This window comes from Temnothorax americanus, unplaced genomic scaffold, assembly GCF_048541705.1.
Source record: "Temnothorax americanus isolate GAGA-0224 unplaced genomic scaffold, ASM4854170v1 Scaffold22, whole genome shotgun sequence".
Classification (NCBI taxonomy): domain Eukaryota; kingdom Metazoa; phylum Arthropoda; class Insecta; order Hymenoptera; family Formicidae; genus Temnothorax; species Temnothorax americanus.
In genome coordinates this window covers 2,381,288-2,404,208 of record NW_027509360.1, presented here as the reverse complement: position 1 = coordinate 2,404,208, position 22,921 = coordinate 2,381,288, and the positions used below count along the sequence as shown (strand labels likewise).

At 42.7% G+C, this 22,921-nt stretch overlaps 1 protein-coding gene across 5 annotated transcripts in view; it reads left to right on the top strand.

Moving 5' to 3' along the window:
• Nucleotides 1-22,921, top strand: part of Zip48c (Zinc/iron regulated transporter-related protein 48C) — a 77,074-nt gene that overhangs the window by 24,977 nt on the left and 29,176 nt on the right. For 3 of the 5 annotated variants that reach the window (XR_013257112.1, XR_013257111.1, XM_077407385.1), the window contains exons 5-6: nucleotides 3,189-3,446; nucleotides 22,468-22,570. Coding sequence is in view for 3 of the 5 variants with exons in the window: in XM_077407385.1 (XP_077263511.1) it covers nucleotides 3,189-3,446; nucleotides 22,468-22,525 (316 nt within the window). In the remaining 2 variants the exon portion in view is untranslated. Of the gene's footprint in view, nucleotides 1-3,188; nucleotides 3,447-7,374; nucleotides 11,466-22,467; nucleotides 22,571-22,921 lie in introns of those variants that run through there. The other 2 variants (XM_077407384.1, XM_077407387.1) reach the window with 1 other exon arrangement.

Here is a 22,921-nt window from a genome sequence, read left to right as displayed (position 1 = left end):
AGATTCTTCATACAAATTTGAAAGAGTCGCGAGACTGATTGTCTCGATTCTTTCTGTGTCCACCGCGTTACGTTAATATATATAGCGACGAAGATTTCTGCAACTTCGCGATCCGCTACGTGAATCAAGCGGACTGTTAGTATAGTAAAGCAGTTAATTAGTCAAAAATACATGCTGATTGTTCCCTATAAATCCTGATCGTTCGCTAATCGATGATTCGCCGAGTCGGATCGCGGAAGAGCCTGCTGTATCGCATCTGAATCGTTTGAGCCTGTTTTTTCCATCTTGAATCGATCCGCTTGCGTTCACGTGGTGGTTAGAGATTTTTGCGGACGACGTGGACGCATCAATTTTTCGCGTCGGCAACATTTCACCAACGGTAACATTTTTACACGATTATAATGGGGATAAGGATAAAGAGAGGAGGCTTTTTATTAGATTATTTATAAGTAGCTGTTTCATTCTTGATAGAATCATCCCATTTTCGAACAATGTACACCGCGAAAATCTCTAGAATGTCTCATTAATTTTCGACTGGAACTTGGAATAAAAATAACTAATGAAAGAAGAAACGCAATTATCTTGAGAACGAAAGGCAAAATGATTCGCCATTAGATTCGCGAAAATTTTGAAATAATATCCAGCTTTTATATTTATATGATTATAATTGGTAATTTCTCTATTTAAGGTTTTGATTTATCTCAGCATTTATCTGAAGCAGGAGTATTATGAAATGCTATTCATCAAGTCGCGAAATACGATTACTAGCAACCGATGAGTTTGAAGCCCCTGAACGGCTTGTTGCAGCGTTCGCCTCGTAAAGTCCGGCGCTCATGAATATCGAATTACGGGAGCTAGATCGCGGAAGATCTTCGTTACCTCGTTCCACGTACCAGAACCGAAGGCTTTTTCTTCGTTTCGGTCGCTTCGCGCGCATGCGGCTCTGTCCGGTTCAGTCGAGTCATTCATTCGAATAGTTAGTCTCCTCTATGAAGCCCGGTACCGTTTTCTCGCTTCTTATGGACCTTAGAATTGGATCATCTCGCTAACCGGACAAGTCTCCCGACCGTTCCCCGTCTTCAATTCAGCTCCCGTCATAGGGTTCTTGCGAGGCCCCAGCACGATTCTAGTTTTATAGGAATACTATTACGTCGATCCTGAGAATCCCATTGAAGGTCTACCGATGGAAAGAAAGAGAGAAAAAGAGACAGACCAGCGCTGACGTATTCATGGTTGCAACGACCTCGCAGCCGGATTATATATAATTAATTTCGCAATTGTCTTCGAAGAAATATTAACCGTCGAGAAACAAGTTAAACTTTACCTCGCAAAAGTCGCAAAGATCTATGTATTTTAATTAATTTCCACTGTACAAGTTTAAATAAGGATTAGAAATAGTTAAAAAATTATTGTCAAAGAGACGTAATCTGCACTTTCTCCTGGAAATATTCTCATGCGTAACTCGACATATATGAATAAATAGCTCATTTTACATCCCGCGGAATTCAATCCCATCCATGTCGATTCGTCCGCGAGGCTTCCTCTCGCGAGCTCGCAAAGTTCAACCTGCGTTCCTTCGACTCGCTCGGAGTAGTGAATGGAAGGATTCGTCGCGGGATTGGCGGAGAACGCGCGGGGTCGAGAGCGGTCGGAGAGCGATGATATTCCAAAGTTGAGGAGAATTCCGCGGCGGCGGTGTGCAATATATGAGAAATATCCCGCCGGCTTGTGCGCCGTGTTAGACGCGGTGTATACCGTCGTTCATTCACCTGTTACGTCTCTCTCCCGTCGCTCCTTCCCTCCCTCGTTCCATCTCGTTCGCTCGCCCGTTCGCTAGCTCGCTCGCTCTCGCCGCCTGCCTTTCTCTCTCATTCTTCGACGTGATTCTACCATGCTATTACTTGTACCATAGATCACGCTCGGCGATTCGCGAGGTCGCGGAAAAGAGAGACAGAGATGAACGGAGGTCGAGGAAAGAGGTCTCGCGAGCTTGCAACGAAGCGCTAACGTTCTATCTCTTCTATATCGATCACGTCCACTAATCCATCGCGTGATCATTTTTGCGCATATTATACAAATTATTTTTGATCCCCCGCACTTTACCATAATTATATTTGAAAAGTTATGTAAGATTATGTCTTAATATCCATACATCCAGAGATTAATTAACAACTTTATGTATTGATTTATAACTATATTATCAATTATATAAATTTACACGTTTAACTTACACACACATCACTCATATATATTATATATAAATGTACGGAAGCCTGAAGGATTCGCAGCGAATGGATATTCGACATTGCAATAATTAGTTATTAATGTCAATGATACAAACACGTTACGTATTACGTCAATTTACTTATGACTATTGCGCCAACGGCTTCACCTCGTTGCTGGGCAGTCCGCGTAACTGGAAGCGAAACTCAAGGCTTTGTCGTTCATTGACATCTTATTTATGAGCGGCGATCCTGGTCGAGTAAGCTTAGCCGTTCTTCGGTAGGCATGAAAGAGCGAGCGGTACATACGGCTGGATCTAGAGGAAGCCTCGCGGCTCTCCAAGCGCTTCGCTCTGATCGCGAAGATGGAAAAATCTGGAGAATGTCGAAGCCGTCGACCAGTTTCAAGAACTCACTGCCACGTCGGAGAAAGAGAGAAAAAGAATGTGTGTGCGTGTGTATGTTTGTGTGTATGTACATATTATACGCGCGCAAGTTGATTCTCGCGCGGAGCCACCTTGTCTCCTTTCGTTTCGTTCTTATCGCGCTCCTCTCTTTTTCTCTTTCTCTCTCCCTTTTTCCTTCGCTTTTTCTCAATTCGGTGGCGGCAGAACGGCCCCTATTTTTGCATATCATCGTTGCGGCCCATCGGTGCACAACCTTACGGAATTTGCGAACGGTGCGCTCGGTGCAAGATCGGAGTACCTATCTTGAGACTGGTACAGAAATATCGCGATACTTATACGCTGGAACGCTTTCGATTGCGTTAACTTTGTGAAAGAATCGGTTATCGCTATATAGATAATGAATTATACCGAGTATGCAAGACAGTCTTGTCACTGATGCTATTTAAAAAGTTGATTTTTCCTTGGATAATTTTAGAGCGACTTATATTTTTAATTTATAATTAATTACATATGTATTCGCAAATTAAAAGTAACGTTCAAATTCTGAATTTTGTTACAGAAATCTCGCGATCGGGATCGGGATACAAAACTTCCCAGAAGGATTGGCAGTGTCTTTGCCCCTTCAAGCCGCCGGGATTAGCACGCTGAAGAGCTTTTGGTACGGCCAGCTCTCGGGGATGGTGGAACCCATTGCCGGTGTCCTTGGCGCAGCCGGAGTGACGCTCGCCGCACCTGCGCTACCTTATGCACTTGCCTTCGCGGCCGGTGCGATGATCTACGTTGTGATCGACGACATTATCCCGGAAGCGCATCAAAGGTATGTGCCGTATAATCCACTTGCCCGGAAAAACTTGAAACTGCGAAACGACTCCTATTTACGCTTTTTTGCAATGCTCAAAATAACGGTCACTTAACTCGCTCTCAAGATCGCTGCAACGCGATAGGAGTCCCTCTCGAAAATGTATAAATAGCGCGATCACGAGTTCAGTCGAGCCTTAAACCTATTCGGCAAAAATCGGTAGATAATAAACCTGTTGAGCGTTTCCGATATCGACTTACAACCGATATTTCCGATAAGGAACTTTATGGTCGCGCACGGTACATCGGGTACTCGGAAAATGCACGTGGGCACGTGTTATTGAAAAAGCGTGGAAGGTGGTGTTGAATGCAGAAGGGTGAAGCCGGTTCGCGCAAAGGGAGTTGGGCGCAACTCGTTCCCTTAACTGGTTCCGGTTTCTCCTCCTTCTTTCTTCTCTCCCTTGTCCTTCTTCCTCTCTTTTTCTCTCTCCCTTTCTTTTTCTCTCTCTCTTTCTCTCTCTCTCTTCCTTTTCGTTTCTTTAAAACACCGTTCGTACCAGCACCAGCCCACGGCGCACTTGCACCCGTTTCCGTCTCACGTTTCACCCTCGGTCCATTCACGATGAATTAGAAGTCCAGGCTAGTCTCAGAGTCAGAAGGGCGGAAGACGCTTTTCCCACCGACACAATGGCCCTTCATTTCGGGATTTATTCTCTCGTCCTCGGACGCGAATGCGGATAGCCGCTCGATGGCGATCTTTCAATAACGCGTGATTCTCCAATTCGATCCTTCAGAGTGTCATTTTTGTGTTGCACTTTATTGTGTTGCACTTTACTTTCTCAGAAATATTTTCTGCGTTATATGAGAAAAACAATACCGATTATTGTGGATACAAATTAAGAAGAAAGCTACGATCAATTACGCGAATCGATTTAGAGATTATCGTGCGGCAATTTGTAAAATTTTACATTTATATTTATATATCTTTTCCATACTTCTTTTATAACTTATTAGATTTATGAAGTTTATATCAAATTAACTGAAAATAATTTCTTTCATTTGTTTAATATCCATTCGTTTAATTTTATTACAGTAATAGATTACACACACAGCGACTTAATCGTGACTCTTTCAATGTAACGTGACGACGAAGCCTGTAACTCTTTACTTTTATGTTCTTTACGATTCGAAGCCGCTAGAAATCAGCGAGATCGTTCCGGCGACCGCGCGAAACGTCCGGAATTCGTTTCGACCGCGGAGTATGCGAAGCACCGAAGCGCATAAATATAGAGAAGAAAAAATTCGTGTTGCGCGTATGTCCTATGAATTTCTACTCGTGTCAAGCGGACGCGCATATGTACCTATACATACGTACTCGCACGCACAAACGTACCTATAAGTATCTATACGATGCCCGTATTTGAGAGCGATTACGGTACAATGGCGCGTGACGGCAGTGCCGTAGTTAGCGCGCCGTCGGCGAAACGGACGTGGCGAATTTCTTTCCCAGGCCTGGCGGCGCGGCGGCCTAGCTGAAGAACGTGCATTGTCATTATAATTGGCTTCTTTTGTATTTCGCGTGCGATCTAACCGCCCGGATACCCAAGCGCGAAAGCACGGTACACGCTCTCTCTCTCTCTCTCTCTCTCTCTCTCTCTCTCTCTCTCTCTCTCTCTCTCTCTCTCTCTCTCTCTCCGTCTCTCCCTCTTTCTCTCTTTTTCTCGTCGCGATTCTCTCTCGTCAAGGATCCCCTGAGACAGTCAGCCTCGACTCGCTCCCTCGGGAACCCTCCGGGTGGCCGGAAAACACAAAAGTGAAAACAGATCGCTCGCTCTCTCTACCGTCCCGTCTTTCCTCTCCTTCGTGGAAACCGTTGCTCGACCTCCACGAAAGGAGAGTCCACGAAACGCGAGCATGCGACTCTTCAAAGAAAATCAGTCGATCTCGAGCTACATTTGCATAGATGCACGCCGTCCAATTTCGCTTTTCTAATGCACTCAATATCGATATGTTCGAAATTCTAGCAACGATACGGTCATATCCGAGAAGCGTACTTGTGATCAAGCCCTAGAAGTACGAGATTTCCTTCTTTATACATTTGTGCATACGCAAATATGAATACTACTATTATTAGCGAATCGTTATTCCTGAGAAACGACTGTGAATACGCTTTTAAGTGCCGTAAATGCTCAACTCGCAACCTGCAATATTTGTATTACTGTCGAGCTACCAGAATTATACTTGTGCTAAATCCACACTTGCTTCATTTAAACGTGTAAAAAATTATGGGTTGGGCAACGACTTTTGTAGCGCTAGTCTCGATTAAAAGAAGTTTTTTGTCCACATCGTAACTAGAGTTATAAATAGGAGAACAAATTGCGAAGCTATCCGCGTTTATGACTAAAACTGGGCCACAGACGCAATATCAATTTCAGTCGAGGAAAAAAGGACATTGGAATGCGTGAGATTCCTTCGAATTCTTTCTCGAGATCTCGGTACTTTCGACGGAGAAACATCGGTAAAAATCGGCGCGGCTCGATTCGATTCGGAACGATCGCTCCTCGTGCAATTTGCATTTTCCTCTGCTCGGCGAAAAGGAACGCCTTGCTTCGCCGATGATATCCGTGCTGCATGTTCGACGCGGCCGAGCAACGTAGGGATATTTAAATTTATTGCCTTATCTCGAAACTTTCACTTATTCGGAATCGGACGTCAAGTTAGCCGACCTTTTCTTCTGCAACTGTGCAGTTTCGACTGTGGTAACTGTGAGATAAAAAAAAGAGTACCAAATCAATCGGTGCGATTTAATATACGGAGTGCTCGATAACACGATACGATGTTCGAACGTGAATAGTTGCAAAGTTATAAGAAATCAGAAAGTACACGAAGTACGTTAGAATTTTATTATCGTCTACGGAAGAGAGTAACGTACTGTCGGTATCACGCCAAACAGAGGATAAATCAGATCGAGGATCGGCTCTTAGCGGATGCGTTTAGCGGATGCGAAACGCGACGCGACTTGACGCGGCGCCCCAGTTTTGCCGAGCAAACGACGCGACGGCGACGGGACGACGACGACGAGACGACGACAACGGGACGACGACGGGGAAGAAGAGAGCGAACATTGTTATCCCATCTACCATTGCGATGAGACACGATAATGGCCAATAAAAATACAAATTTTTTGACGCACACCGAAAGGAGGTATTTACCGCGCGGATATGATTGATGTGGTAGAACGCCCACCGAAATACAACGGCGCGTTTCGCCGGCCGTTAAAATTGATGGCCGTGTATAATTTACGAAATCAACAAGCCGTGACGTGCAATACCGGGGTATATACGCGCGGCACGGCCGCAGCGCGAGTGTGTGCTTTGTATGTGCTTAATCCCTACTTACTTGCCGCGAAAACCCTTTTATTTCTCGCCATCCTGGGGCTCTCTTTCTCCCAGGTCGTTGCCACGGAGCCGTAGGAGCAGAGAAGACGATGACGATAGCAGTGGGCGACGGCGCCAGTGCCGCCTTTTTAATTCCCCGCACCCTCGTTCCTCCCTCTCCCCCCCCCTCTCGTCCTCCACCCTGGTTCACCACCAACGTCTCTCTCGATTTTTACATTCGATCCGTGCGCCGCCGGTTGCGCTAATTAAAATTCCCTCCCGATTCTTGCCGTTCATGCATCACGCCGCCACCAAATCGCAATATTGCGGAGATTTAGAAAGAACTTGATACGCGCGCGAACATCCTGTCCTTGTTGGAGTTTCGGACGAACTTTTGGAAGGCAGAATTATACCCAGATAAAATTGTCGAAACGGAAAATGTAAACCGCTAAATTCAACATTGTCGTATAAGTCGTGTCAAGTGGAGCGATACGTTTGGAATTTTTTGGCAGCTTTTTTGCGAATCTCCTGGATTTTAATGCGCGTGCCACATGCGCTTTTTGTTTACAGTGGAAATGGCAAACTCGCCAGCTGGGCCGCTATCGTCGGTTTCCTAGTGATGATGTCCCTAGACGTTGGCCTAGGTTAAGGACATCGTCCCCAAAGTAGTTACGGGCGCGTCCACGCTTTTGCGAACGTGTAAAGATCATCTGGTAATGGTAACGAGTGTTCGCAGACGCGATGAGACCGTCCCCTCAATTCGCGGCATTCACCGGACAATAGCACGTCTTCTCGCGAAGAAGTCAAAAACCGAATGCCTAGCGATAACGAACGTTTTCCAGTCCCGACGTGTGTTTTTTATCCGCCGTTTCGGATACGGCACTTTTATCCTTAAAGACTCAGGAGAATCCAACATTAGCGAAATAAGGAGTGTTTCCAATCAGGTTTCAGACTATAACCCTCGTGATTCCTGGTAGTCATCGAGAGGAACAGAGAGATATATAAGAAATTACATAAAATATTAAGCATATAATATCATGTGAAACTACGTTTTTAAGACTCGTCTGTAATTCGATGTCCGATTAATGCTATAACGAAGGCTAAGTTGTGTAATCGCTCAACAATTTTCTAAACCGGTAGATATTTTTCTAGAACGCATTTCACTTCTAGAATGCATTTCACTTCGTAAATGTCTTCCCTCGTATCTAGTCCTCGTCGATGCAATTCCAGAAGTCGAAGACACACGATAGCCTGGTTGACTGAACTTAAAATCGAACATCGAAATCGATGTCTGTCAGGATTCACCGAGATAATTGCAAGATCGATACAATCGCGAAAATTCGGTAGGTAAAGCAATTAAAACAATGTGCAGCGTCGAGAACTGTTAAAAGAAATCAGCGTTTCAAGCTATCTATTTTATTGAAAGTACAGCATCGAGAAATGTCGATATCTCACAAAGAGGGAATGGATATTAATTTTTTATCAAATACGTAGACAGATTTATATAGATATTATGACATATATCGTTTCAGACACAATAGAGTTCCAGGAAACTTCAAGCTATTTATTCCTGTATATATCGCTTGCGCCATTTCTTATATCGATTTGACTCGTCTTGACTATAGACGAATTAATAAAACGTTCTAAGTATCCAGAAAAAAAAATTCAATACGAAATATTTTTTAAGAGGGAATTATATTTTTCCATTGATTCCATTATTATTTTCTTTTTATACTGAATCCCTCTTGATGGTTTTTGGGAAACATCAAGTTGTAATTATATTTATATCAACATCAATATTGATTGATCTTTTTGTCATTATTTGTATTTTACATCAAATTTTATTTTACATTTTTCTCATTTATGTATATTTACCCATTTAGAACATTAAAATGGTAGATATAGAACAAAGATTGTTTATAATAAAATCACTTTAATTTTATCAAGTTTTTATGTAAAATCCAGTATTTTCCTAAAAGATTATCGATTGTTTTATTAATTTGCTTCAAAGTATTTGTATTATTACTTAATTATTGTGAATATTGTTAGTATTTGTGAGATTTAAATTTGCGGTTTGTTCACGGAATTAGTTCGTGATTCGCAAATCATCATTGGCATGTTTTCGACTTATATACTGCCGCCTTATTCATTCTTCACTAATGAGAGGCCCACCGTCGCATTATGCAAATCCGTTTGCGCCTTTCTGAAACGGAGCTCTCTCGAAAGAGTGCGAATTTCGCAACTTGCATGTATCTCTCGTGCTCGCACGCAATCACCGACTACGCTCTCGTGCCTGGTAGGTAAACCTATACGCATATTTATTGCGTTACAATGTGCCCTTTCTAATCACACATTGCGCGCACGGTGCAATTTTGTTCTTGTAGCGACGTGCCGTTTATCCCGGAACACGTAACGAGGTTGCCACTATACCCGTTGGCGCAAAAATAGATCACCTCGCGGAATCCGATACACGCCTCTCTCGTCTACGGTATTTCCTTTAAAGAAACGTCTAAGTTCAATCATCAGATCATTAGCCACAAAGAAGTCAAAATGAATTTTAATGAAATAATAATATATGAATGAAATAAACAATATAATTTTACTTACTTACAATTAGAGGCCAAATGAGGATTCCTTGGTTGATTGGTCAATTGACCAAAGCATGGCATATCGGATATAGTGGCGTGTGTTCTCAAGCCTTCAAAAATTAGTCATTTGGGGGGTTTTTTTTTTCAAGGTTTTAATTTCTACTTCTATAAATATATAAGTGCAAATTAATAATTGCAATTAAGATGATACAGAAAAGTAACCGTTATCTGTAATTAAATCAAACACTTTTACAAATATCCCTTTTCATATCTACAGTAACATAATTCTATATAACATTTTAATGCAGTAGCATATAATGAAGTATTAGGAATATACATATAATAAGTATTTAGTCTTTTCATAGTTTTTATATGTTGTGGATATGTGTATAAAAAAGGTAGATATAAAATTTATTCTTTTATCTTCAGACATTGGTTTGCCTAATTCCAAAATGCAGCTTCTTTATACGAGTAATATTTAGTTTCAGCATGCATGATAGGAATGTAATATTCTGTTTTCATTATTAAGATCGCTGCGATCGAGTCGGCATCCCAGATCGATATTCCTCGATAGACCGGATAGGCGTATTCGCATCAGTAATTGAAAGGCACAGATCAATCATTGGTTAATCCGATTCTCGACGCTGTACGGTTTATATAAGATATAGAGATTATATTTTGATACACGCACAGTCGATAAACCATCTAAAGTGTTAACAATATACGTGTACCCACGTATGTACGCAATACCGTGATGTGTAGAGAAGACAAGGTGGAACTTTGTCGTGGATGACACTCGAGCATTAAAGCAACAACGAGCTCAGCGATGCGATCAGAAGTTGGTCCAAAATCCTGAAAGGCAATACAATTTAACGTTAATCAGTATCATTATATCGACACGTTGATATAATTAATTTCACGTTTGGATTGAGGACCAACTTTTTAATAGGTTTTTCACTACGCTATTGCTATTGTGCGCAACATTACATCTTGTCCTCTTACTTTTCACACATCTAGACTTATATTCCTTTATATTAATTCCATTAAATAGACCGTCTGATTCCGCGGATGTCGAGAAGCATCTCTCGTGCGATGATTTTACCTAACGCGACGAATCGACGAGAACTGTCCGTTTTTTTTATTTGTTTTTTTTTTTTAAGCATTTGTTGGAACACATCGCTGCTTTTATGAAACTGATGCTTTACAAGACTAAAATTGTCAATTCCAAGAGTCAATTGGACTTTCTTCTTGCGAAGAAGAATTTTTCTTGTCGCGTGTACGACCGCCGATAGATCTTCTCGACGATCCTTGATACGGACGATCGACAGACAATTTACAGTTCAAAGCAAACCACCGACGCTCCGGTTTATATTAAACCAGTGCGACCTAGCACTGCCGTTAGAAGCTTCGATGATAGGAGCGAAGGACGTCTCGATCAATGTCGACGGCACAGCATCACGTCGACGATTACGATGACGTGCGCGAGCGGTGCTTTAGCGAATGTATCTTCTGCAATTAATAATGTAATTAATTACGCGAATTGTGTAAAATTATACAAATTATTATATTATATCTAGGTAGGTAACACAGTCAATTGTAAAACGCGTGCGGTGCGGACATTCGTGTAAATTGTTAATTTACGCCCGCCCGCTACTTCATTGATTTGGCGATTAGTACTTTATTGATGATAGCATGTTTTCGTTAATTAAGATATTTTAATAGGAAATATACTATCCAGAAGAAACGCGTTTGCACATCGCGCAATTAATTTGTTTTTTTCTGGTAACTTTTACAGCCGGAAAGTATTAAGAATTTCCTTTCCGATTAAATTAGGTGCCTTCGTAACTTAATTAGGATTACTCGTTTAAGCAAGACACCAGGTATTTGGTGATTAGACGGAACGACTGATTCATTGTCCGCCCGTTCATTATCGCGCATAATTAAATTGGTATAATTCGTCTCAAAACTTTTACACACTGCATATTCAAGAATTATTCATTTATCACGAATTTAATGCTGCGGTGTAATGGTTTTCAAAGATGTGCAATAAAAAAAGAAGTGCATTAAAGCGTACGTAATAAAACATGGCACATTCACCTACAAAATTCCATCTATTCCTCAAAACTACTCTACTAATCGTTTGTTCCAACAGTTGAGAAGTAATAAGTATCTCTTAACACAAGCCTGCTCTCCTTTTCCTGTACCCGAGACGATAATAGAATTTTATTCTCTTGCATTAACGCTCTACTTACTTATGTTTCCACAGAAATAAAGATTTTGGAGCATCGTCTTATTTGTAAAGTGATTGATGAAAGTAATAGGTGTTACACCGGGGAAGGAAGAAGGAGTGCTTGTCGTACGGGCTCGTCGACGGTAAGTTTTATCCAAGTTCTCTCCCTGCTTTGTGTGTCTCTCTCTCTCTCTCTCTTTCTCTCGGTTCGGGCGCGGTAAAGTGACGGTGTGCAATGTCGGCGCGGCGCATCCCCTCACCTCGCGTCTCTCGCCGCGAGTGAGTTGCATAACCCGAGGAGAACCGAGACATGAATGGAGCCGAGCGGCGTGCAACAAGGACAGTTGCATTGCCGGCTCGGTTTCCCGGTGCGACGAGTGCGAACGCGCGCCCGTGTATTGCGATGGTAGGGCGCACTGACCGAGGAGGATGCCAGTTTGGGTGCAGTGGCGGATTTAGGAATAGACTCGTGGGCGCTCTGCGGAGCGTCGAGATGCGACGAGCATCCGACTTTCGGCGGCGCCTAACTTTACAAGGTGGTTGTACAATCGCGCAGATGCCACTCGCCTAGATAAACATCGATTGATTGATGAACAATGAATGATATTAATTGCTTCTTAACATTGCAGTAAAGAACTTTGCTTAAAGTATTTCGAAATCGCTGTAGAGAATTAAAAAGATAAGTTATTGATGTGTGTGCTATTGCTGATCGGAATAATTACATGGATTATTTAAAAATAATATCGGTCGCCTGACAATTCCTCTATCCGAATACGCAACATTTATTCGCGAAAGAAATAGAATCCGGAGGATCGAATGATCCTCGAATGATGTGTAAGTATTAAATACGAGGATACGAGCCCCGAATGACAGCATTTTAAATAAGACTATCTTAGGTCGTTGTACGTGGAATACATTGACTAAACCGGCAACTCGTTCTTTTTAACTGTATTTTTTTCCGCCTATTGTCGCTTTCTCCTCTTTGTCAAGTACGAAAACGTAAAAAAAAGCACAGCTAAAAAGGAGCAGACCTAAGAAAGGCGGATGTCTACGAGGGGTGGCCTCAGATTTTATATGTATATGATGTGCCTAGAGCAGAGGCTGATGTGTGTGAATCCGCCACTGTTCGGTGCGAGACCGAGAACGAGAGGGACGTGGCGAACAGAAATGACGCAGTGACCGGCGGAGTCCGGCGGTATAGAGAGAGAGCGATAGAGAGACGCAGAGGAGGCATTCCGGTGGAACGGCGACGGTATACACGTCCGTTTCCACGTAGCGAGAGGGATATAGAAAGAGGTACGTCCGCGCGCATCTGCCGTCGCTGCTCGCTCGCTCGCTCGCTCGTTCGCTCGTGGAGAAAACGAACAAAGACAGAAACGGCCGGTCATCGTTAGAGAAACACGGGCCGCGTTCTCCACCACGTGGCGAAAGAAAGAAAGACGAAAAATTCTGGGAAGCGAAGCACGATCGGAGATACAGATTCGCCCCCGTGCGCGCGGCGAACGCAAACTTGGAATGCGAGGTGCGAAAACTTGGGAGAGAGAATTTATTCTGTTTAGAGAAATTAGTCTTGAGCAGAGATAGAAGTACGCAGTAAAATTTAAGATACGATTAGTCGGCGACGAACTGTAGAAAAATTGCGCGATGCATAAAGAAATAGAAGTTAATTAACTGCGTCAAATAGAAACTTAACAGCAGACGTTATACAAATCTTGTTACACTTTTTAATAGTTCTCTTGTGCCATGAAATCTAAAAATCTCGCGGAGCTTGGTCAGGATTGGAAATGGGCGAGAATGAAGACCGACTAACTAAAACGAGAGATCGAGAAAGACTGACGGAGGACGAAAAAAGCGGTGGATAAAGAAAGATAGACTGAGAAAAAGAAAAAAAAGAGAGAAGAGGATGTCGTTGGCGGTGCAGTAATCGGCTTAGCTAAAGAGAATGGTCACGTGGTCGGTGCGATGCGCGCACCATCGTGAAACGGGACGAAGCAGGGCAGGGAGACGAGGGACGAAAGGAACGGCAGCAGGAGGGTGGGAGGCAGGGTGCAGTGTGTTACATAGGAAAGCCAGCAGTCGCATAATGCACTTTGCCCTGCGCGTCGCCGCGCCGCCGCCGCTCCGCCGCCGATATAACCGGCACACACGTGCAACGCGGCTCTCGACGTGATGAATCTCTCTCTATCTCTCGTTCTTTCCCGCTGTGATAACGCTCGGTGACAATAGTGTTGTTATTGTTGATATTCTTGTTGTTGTTCCTGTTGCACGACGCATCCTTATCGATTAGCCGGCCTTAGTATAGGATCTTCGTCTAACGTCGCATTTAGTGAATTTTTCAAAAGCATTTTCCAAATCGGAGCAAACGTTTCGCAACATCGCATTTAATTGCGTCGATGCGAGGAAACTGAGGACGACAGTCGAATAGTTTAGGGTTTTGTGAGAACGCAGACGACTTTAGTTTTTAACTTGCAATGTTGCATTAATATTATCAGAATTTGTCGTAAGGAACAAATCACAAATTATTGCCGAGTTTAATTCGTGTATCCGGATTTTCCTGGCGATCCACTTCGGGTTGCTCGAGAAATTTGCTGCCCGCGCATACGTCGATTTAGGAAATAGCCAACAGAATCGTGGTTCGCTGCACGTCGATACGCAAGGGTGCGTCCTAAAACGAAACTCGGCTCTCGCGAGCATTAAGCATCCCGCCCTAGGACATTGTCCTTTTCCCTTCTCATTCACATTTCGCCCACCTCGCTCGTTCCTCCGTCCGTTCATCCAGCGTATCAATGTGGACCGATTATTATGCAATTTGTCGCCACATTTTGTAATTCTCGTACAACCTCCATTACGACGATCACTATTGCATCATTTAACTTCCTCAAGACATGCGCGTTGACATCTCGCTTTAAATAATATATCCACACATTTTTTATAATAAGAAAAATAAAACTTGAGCAACATTTACAGATTTTTCGGTATTTTGTTATATAAAAAAGTATATAATATATATATAATATATAATTATATAATTATACAAATTATAAATATATAATTATATAAATTTAAGAAAGAGTTATAATAATCATTAAATAGTTATAATTATTAAATTATTAATTATATAATTACATATATATATGTAATTTGATATAAATATATTAGAGTAAATCAATTAATTTTTCGACAGAGAAACTGTTGCACTTTTGTTGAAACCGCGTGCGAATGATCTCTTTGTTTCCTATATTTTATCGATGTTTTCGCGCACGGCAATTTAATTGGAAATGGCATGGCTTCTAATTGGTTACAAGATAGGCGACGATATATTTCCTCTGAAATAAAATAGGAAATTTATTCTCTCTCTTTGTTAAATTTTGCTCGGTAAGCTAATAATTTTTCAATAGAGATTGATAAAAAAGTAAAGCTATATTTATCTCTTTACGAAAACGTGCGAAGATTATCGAGGACTCGAATTGCATTCTGGAATAATTACGCGGCTTTGGAAGCCGCGATTAATTTGTCGCGACAACATGATACGACCTTTTAACTCCGATAACCGGTAACCGTCCCTACTCGTTCCCATATATAGCAACGAACTTCCGACAAAAAGTAATCACCGACCTCCACGAGTGGCGGAAGTCGTAGGAAGCCGTCAATTGTACGACAGTATCCTGCGACAAACCATTATCAATCCAACGCGCCAAAAATAGGAAAATTGACGACCATGCTTGATAAACAAATGTTTTTTTTTTTTTCTACGCGAGGACGCGCAGGAATCAGACAACGCAACGTAAGTATACACTGCTTCATAAGTGTGCGTATAGCTTGGTTTTTTTTTTTTTTATTATTATTAAAAGTCATTACTGCTATTGAGAAACTGAGGAAATCATGTTCTAGATTATACACGGTCAAAGTTACAAATTGACGCAATTATAATATAATGAAATGTAATACAGTGTTCCTGCGAAACAAGTTTGCTTCGTCTATTAAATATGAAATTCCCACAGGCAAGATATATACGTCTAAAAGTAGACTTTTTCTTGAAACATGTTTTATGTGTTCTTTAAGACAACTTAATGCCGTTTGAATTAATTCTTAACAGGGTTATAATTGTACGAAACCACACTTTTCTCTACACACGCTTTTTACGTATTGCGACACATGTACATGCGATGTATACGTACGTCTGCTGTCACAGCACTATAAATTCTTCTCGACTTTCTTTTCTCACGAATTTTTGCCATCAAAATGTTGTAAGATTGACTTACGATCGTGCCGTTGTCCATCACACTTTTTCTTAGCTTTATGAAACGTGTTATATTCTAACAGTCGAAAATGCATATTGATTACCGCTATTATCAACGAAACAAGAAATAACTAACAAGTATTAAAATAATAGAACACGTTTTTAATGAACATAAATTCCTCAGATTAATGATTCTTTACTAATAAAATGTTACTATATAAATAAAAGTTAATAAAATATTCTTTATACAATCGATCTTACATACATCTATGTTATCCGCGAAATTTTCAAGCTATTTAAACAGATTTGAAAATAGAGATTCAAAGAATTTTGAAAGAAACATTGCAACAATTTGTTTTCCAACGAAATTATTTTCCTCGAAAGGGTTAAACGATTCACGCGGTAAATCATTGAGCTTTAGTAAAGTTATATACCCTCGTCTTGCGTTAGTATTCGGCAACGCACACACGCGCAAGCCTTCCACACTCGTTCACCCGCTTTATACCGACGAGCACAGTAGGTTTATATATAGAAATAGCAGCAGCGGAACAGCACCGGAAGCAAAAGAGTTCCGCCCAAGCCTGAAAGGGTCACCGTACTTCGAAGAACGAGATCTAAGACCGCGCGCGTACACTTAACGAGATTCTACTTGCGTGTCATTGAAGGCTCTAAGGACTATGTATCGCGTTTGTCATTTTGCGAGTAGGACCGATAAAAAGTGTTTACAATAAAATGTACACGGAAACAAAAACGCGACAATGTAATAGAGAAACAAAAAAAGGTATATCAGAAATTCCAAGATTTTTTAATTTAAAAGTTGATACTTTTTTGGTTTCTCATGATCTTTTATTCTGAAGTCGATGCACTCGTCGTTCGAAGAAATAATATGAATCGAAATTTCTAATTTTTGCAAAAGCGAAAAAGTATTTTAACATTCAGTTAACATTATTTATATATATAAGTACGCTTCAGAAATAGGATATATTGAAAAAAAATTATATTTCTCGTAATCTTTTACTGAGCAAGACTGCAACTGAAAACAAAGCTATTTAGTCTCTATAGCGAATTTAATTATGAAAGAATATGTGCGATACCGATGATAATGATCGCACGACACCGTCAATGAGAAGATGCAGAATCGCGATTCGTCCCGCGGTTTAGCGGAAGAAAGAGAGAAAGAGAGAGAGAGAGGGGGGGAGGGAGAGAGTCAGCTTTGCGTTAACGACCACGCTTTTATTGCTACCGGTGGCGTATTCTCCGGCGCTGCGCATCCGAGCCGAGCGGAAGTCGGCACGGAGCGTTCGTTCCGGAGGCGCGTATATATTAACGTCTTCTCGCGGGGGCCAGGTAGGTACGTAAGAAAGAAGAAGCGGGCGAAGCCGTCGGTTCCTGTCGTTAACGCGCGCGCGCAGGCGTTTCCTCGCGAAACGCGTGACTTTATGAATGAAACCGCTAACCACTACACCCGCGTATAGCGACCGTGCGTGCGTGCGCCATTTCTACGCGACGAGACGGTAGTACGCGCACGCATTTACTCGCTCGTTCTATGTAGGAAGGAAGTCGCGACGGCGGAAGTATTGTCCGCCCCGGCACGGAGAACGCGGACCGTCCGCGTCGGACAGTACTTGCGCGACAGGATGCCGCATTCAAGGAAGTGTAACTCGGTCCGCGTGAGCGCCGCAGCCGCCGCTGCCTCCGTGTCGGGGTGCCCTTAATCGCGTGATGCATCGTGCATTATTCATCGTTTAATTAGACACCTTCGAATTCCTGGCGATTCCTAATGAGCCCACCGAGATCAGCAGGGTGTTGGCCTAGCGAATCCCTTTTTTAACCCTTAAATGCCACACCTCTCAAGAATCTCGTAAATGACATGAGGGGTCTAAAAAATCCCAGCATGAAAAATATCTCCTTACTCATAGATTTTTTTATCTTTAGTTATGAAAATTTTTTTCAATGTTGTTCAAGGCTTAGAAAAGAGAATAAAATGCTTATATTGTTAAAATTTCAATTTCAACATAGTATAAAAATTTAAGTAAACTGAGTACTGCTAAGCGTACAAACGGGTAGGTCACGCACTCAACTATCATCAATGGGAGCATGAGCGCCATTTTTGGCAAGAACATTTGAAAACGTTTCATTCTAAAGGGTCTGGGGTCCGCTGGACCCCACGGGGCATTTAAGGGTTAACGTTGTTTAGGCTAGTTATATGGAATAGACACCGCTGTCGAACAGAAACGCCGTTTCTCTTTAAAATTATCCGATGAATAAACGTATATAATAGTATGTATGAGGTAAAATGTAATAAATGTAAGCAAATATAACTGTATATGAGGTATGTTTCGAAACGGTATCACAGATACGTAAAATGACTCTGTTAGGAGTGAATTTTTATTTCTCCGTTGGAGATTCTCGAACCGTCAATAAATCGTGTTACAGTTCACTAAAATTCACGCCGCGTTCCGAAAAAGTCTTGCAACGAATTAAAAAAAGAAAGAGAGGTGTCTCCTCTTTCCCGCGCGATTGAAATTGACACCTGGGGGCCCTTGTATCGGGCCTCGGACGCGACTATTTTCGGACACTCGTCTTATTCATCGGCGCGGTATTTCTGGTCCCGGCGAAACTTGACGTGTATACGCCCGTCCATTATTTTAAGACTCTACTCCGATACTCTCGAAAACGCTTCCCGATACCGTCGAAAGCCTAGATCCCCCGTCTCCGTGTCTCCTGTTTATTATTCATCGCGAGCTACCCGGTGCATCGCGTCACGTCACATCGAAACGGCGACGCACGTTCCAACTCGTCCGAAACATCAGCGCCGTCCGGGGCGCGGGTTGGGCCACCTCTCTCCGATCAAATTCTAGGCCGACGACTGGCGGCTCTATTTCTAAATCTACTTCTATTCTCTATTTCCACGCGACGGCGTCGCCGCGACGAGTTTATTCGTCTGCGGTATTTCGAGGAGACGGGGCCCCAGTGCTAATTACAGGGCGCCCCGTGATGCGCAAGTTCAAACTCGTCGAAATTTCCAATTTGAGATTTCGTCACCGAAAGGAATGCTTAAACGTTGAATGGTTGAAGGGCCTGCGCGAATGTAATATTCTCTGCAATATTCTGTCTGTGTAAAAAGAAAAAAAATTTGACGCTCGGGAAAAGTTGCACTCGATCTTGCGAATTTTGCCACCCAGTAGACGCCTCTGACCTGCTGCTGCTGCTTTTTCTATTGCCCATCCTGAATTTTCTCGCTGCGACGCGATCCCATCGAGGAAGACTAAATTGCTCGTTTGCGCTAATGCACTTGATATCGTTTAATAGGCTGTTATGAGAAACATCGAGCACGCGCGCGCGAAACGGTGCTCTCTATTCTCAACAGAAATTCTTTGCGTAATCGAATTTCTAGTATGTTTGCTATATTTCTTAGCTTTATTGCTTTATTCCGAATTAATTCTTCTTTTCATCTTTAACTTAATTTTTAATATCCCGATCGAAGGGCATCGATGGTTTTCAATAAATGATTTTAATTAACTGCTATGTATTATTTGTAAAACATAATTTGAACGAATTAAGAGCGGCAAAAATTCGTTGTAAATCGACAAATTCTCCACTCATCGAGAAAGTTAGCAGAGTAACGCGCAATGAAAATTTAATTCGTATGCTGGCTTTAATTACGCAACAGTCTATTTCTTTTCTCATAGCTATATGTAAACCAATTATGTTAAAAGGCCACTTGTAGTAATGCCGGTTAGATAGTTGTCTACCTAGAGCACAGTATTGATCTCAACATGAAGCTTATTATTTTTTATTAAACAATTTTTCCTCGTCTTCAACTTCCTTGTAAAACATCAATTTACAATTTGCCTCCAGATGTATATCTTTTTCAATATGCATTATTCTGCCGGGTCAGCGAGGATCGATGCTCCGCGAATCCGATATTAATCTTAGTAGTCGTGCTTTTATTAACTGAAAGAACGCGCACCTTATTAGGTTTAAAACAAAGTTGATAACGCGAGGCGTTAAAAGTCGTGGTTTTTTTCCCCATTTTAATCCTTATTATTTTTCTCTTTAATTCCACCGCAAACGAGGAAATCTTAGTTCCGCGAATACGGGGAAAAGCGATTAGGAATATCGAACCGCGGATACCCATGGAGTCCACCGCCGTGTGTTGTCAAATCCGACAGCGATAGACCGCTAACGTGTTAAACATTTCCACGGCAGCGTAATCGCATTCGATCTCGAGGAATCAACACCGCCAGCAGCCATTAAACGTCGGCGCTTTCCGCATGAACATCACGCGCACCCGTAAGAATGCCAATAACCGTGAAAGACATATACTTAATCCGCGTGCCGTCGCACCCGACTACATGTAAATATGCAAGCTGATCGACGTTCACGTCGGAAAATCCGGGAACCGCGTATCGTCAATTAGAAATAATTAGATACCCGTGAAATCTCGTCGCGTTTTTCGCGAACCCGCGGTAATGGCCTTCGGAGATCGCGCTAAAGAATACGTGCGAGACAGGGCTCGAAATTTTCGATAACGAGAATAAGCGAATGCCTAAATTTTTGTGTACCACATATAAATCGAATTTTATACAATATTATATTTAAGAAAAAACCCCCACGATTTTTTACCTTATTTCATATTCATATCTTCTCTCTTCCGTCTGTAACCTTTTGCGCAAGTATAGGTATCACCGTTTACCTATCATTTCTATAGATTAGATGCGACAATGGTCGCATAATACCTTTTTTTTTTCTTTTTGGAGTCGTCCCTTTCATAATTCATGATATGAGCCAAACTGACAATTCATCAGCTGACCCGAAACTTGCCTCGACTTCGCGCACATCGCATTCATTGACCCAGCATTTCAGTTTTATATTTTACACATGTAAACACGCGGTGTCTTTTAGTACCTTTAGAAGCCCCGACTTAAGCCAGAACCCGACCAAATCACTCCCCATCAATTAAAACTTAAAACTCAACGTATAATTTTTTGAAGTCGCAAATACCGGACAGTGTGAAACGGCGCACAAATAAACAATCGTGTAAGAACTACGTCGCGTGAGTAGATTACAAGAAGACAATTGTAGTGGATATTGTCGCTGGCCGAAAATCACATATATCATTAAATGTAGGACGCGATTATTTTGTCGCTATTTTGCTATTTCTGGCGCTCGAGGAAATTCTCGGAGGAGAAACAAGAGTTTACGGCCATTTCGCGAAACTATTTCGAAAGCTAGCTACACGACTGCGGGAGAGCGTTATTATGTCACGTGTAAAAGACGACAATCACGACGATAATGCAATAACTGGTGCACGTTAATGTATAACTATAGGGGAAACTCGCTCGCGCGAGCTTCGATCTTCCTCGGGCAACGATTGAATCGATAATTTCATAAGAACAGCATCTAACACACACGTACGCAGTTTTATACTTGAAAAATATTTTGAGAAACGGATATGTAAAATTATTAAATGCTAAGCAATTATTATTATTTAAAAATTGCCCCGCAATTAAATTTTTATCGCATTTATAACGTTTCGTAGTTTTCGAAACTTTTTGCGATGCCATTTTGTTTGCGTTTTTAATTGATTTAATTCCGAAAATCGGAAATGGTTTACAGCTTCACTTCACGTAAAATGTCACGAATTGAGCTTTCGCGATAGAAATTGCTTACGATACGTCGATACGAAAGACTGTTACATCGGTTACGCAACTTATCGGTTCTAATCTTATTCGTAATAATAAATGTAGAAGAGACATCCTTATTCTAGATAATGCATAACGCGGTACGCGCTTATGTAGGTCTGGTCACGAAGCACATATATGTTGCTTCGAAACATTTACATTCGTATCATCAATCACGCGATGGTTCTACGTATATTCCGAAGACGACAGTTCTCGTAACAGGAGCATTGTGTATTATTGCTCCGCTTTTGCACGCGCGCGTGTGCGCCCACACACATATGCAGCGCGTCATTATATCAGAAACATCTTCCGCTTAAGACAAACCGCCGCTGCTCCGCGCTGTGCTTAAAATTATCGAAAATCTCGGAAGATTTTCAACGGTCCGCGAGAGAGTGAGAGATCATCGTGTTTTCCGACCTCGTGCGTGCTTCCCTCCCCCTGACCCGCGCACGCTCCGCGGCAACGTGTCGCAAAGGCGGTCGCGCGGAGACTGCGGAGAGTGGAGAGTGGGGCGCGAGAGAGACAGGGATGGGTGAACGGCGAGCGAGACGGAGCGAGGGTTGCCGAATGTCGCCGAACGACCGCGACGCGCGGCGCGGCGGGGCGGAAAGAGACGGAAGGACGGAACGCGTGCGAGCGAGGCAGGAGGCTCGGTCAGTCGGTTCTCAGTCCTCGTCCGTCCGCCAGCCGGTCGTCTTCCGTGGAAACGATCGACAGCTCGCGCGCACACTTCGCGCCGCTTTCTTTCCTTCCTTCCTCGATCTTTACCGCGCGCGATCGTTCCTCGTTAACGGAAAACGACCAACGTCCCCACGTCGCGCACTTTGCGCGAGACTCGCGTGGCAGCGTGGGAGCCTGCGCCCCTCGCTAACGGCCGCCATTTCTGTTTTCCGGGACCGTTTGGATTTCCCGCAACAGTGCGTCGCGGGAATTGACGGCTGCGACAGCTACGAAGGCGCGGAGGATCAGCCTGTAGACGGAGAGGCCGGGGAGAGCGGCTGTCATTGAAAACGTCAACGAGGTAGGTGCCCACGTATCGTGCTATTAGCGTACGGAAAAGTGTCCGCCGCGCCGGCGAAAAAGCCCGCGCGATACGCGAACGCGATTCGTTCGCGAGATATCCCGCCGTCGCGCCGGAATTCCGTCACTGCTCTTTCCGTTACGTCAACCCGACGTCGCAGGAAATTGATGAGCGAGCGAGCGAGCGATTCGATAAGTGATATTTGCGAAACGTGACAGATAAAGTAAAAAGTGAGAATATTTTGCGCCGATTGTCGGTAATAGGAACAATTTCGACGGGAGGAGAAGAAATTGAGCTCGTCGGAATTATATTTTTCAAGACGGTTTTTAACATTGATGATTTGTATATATT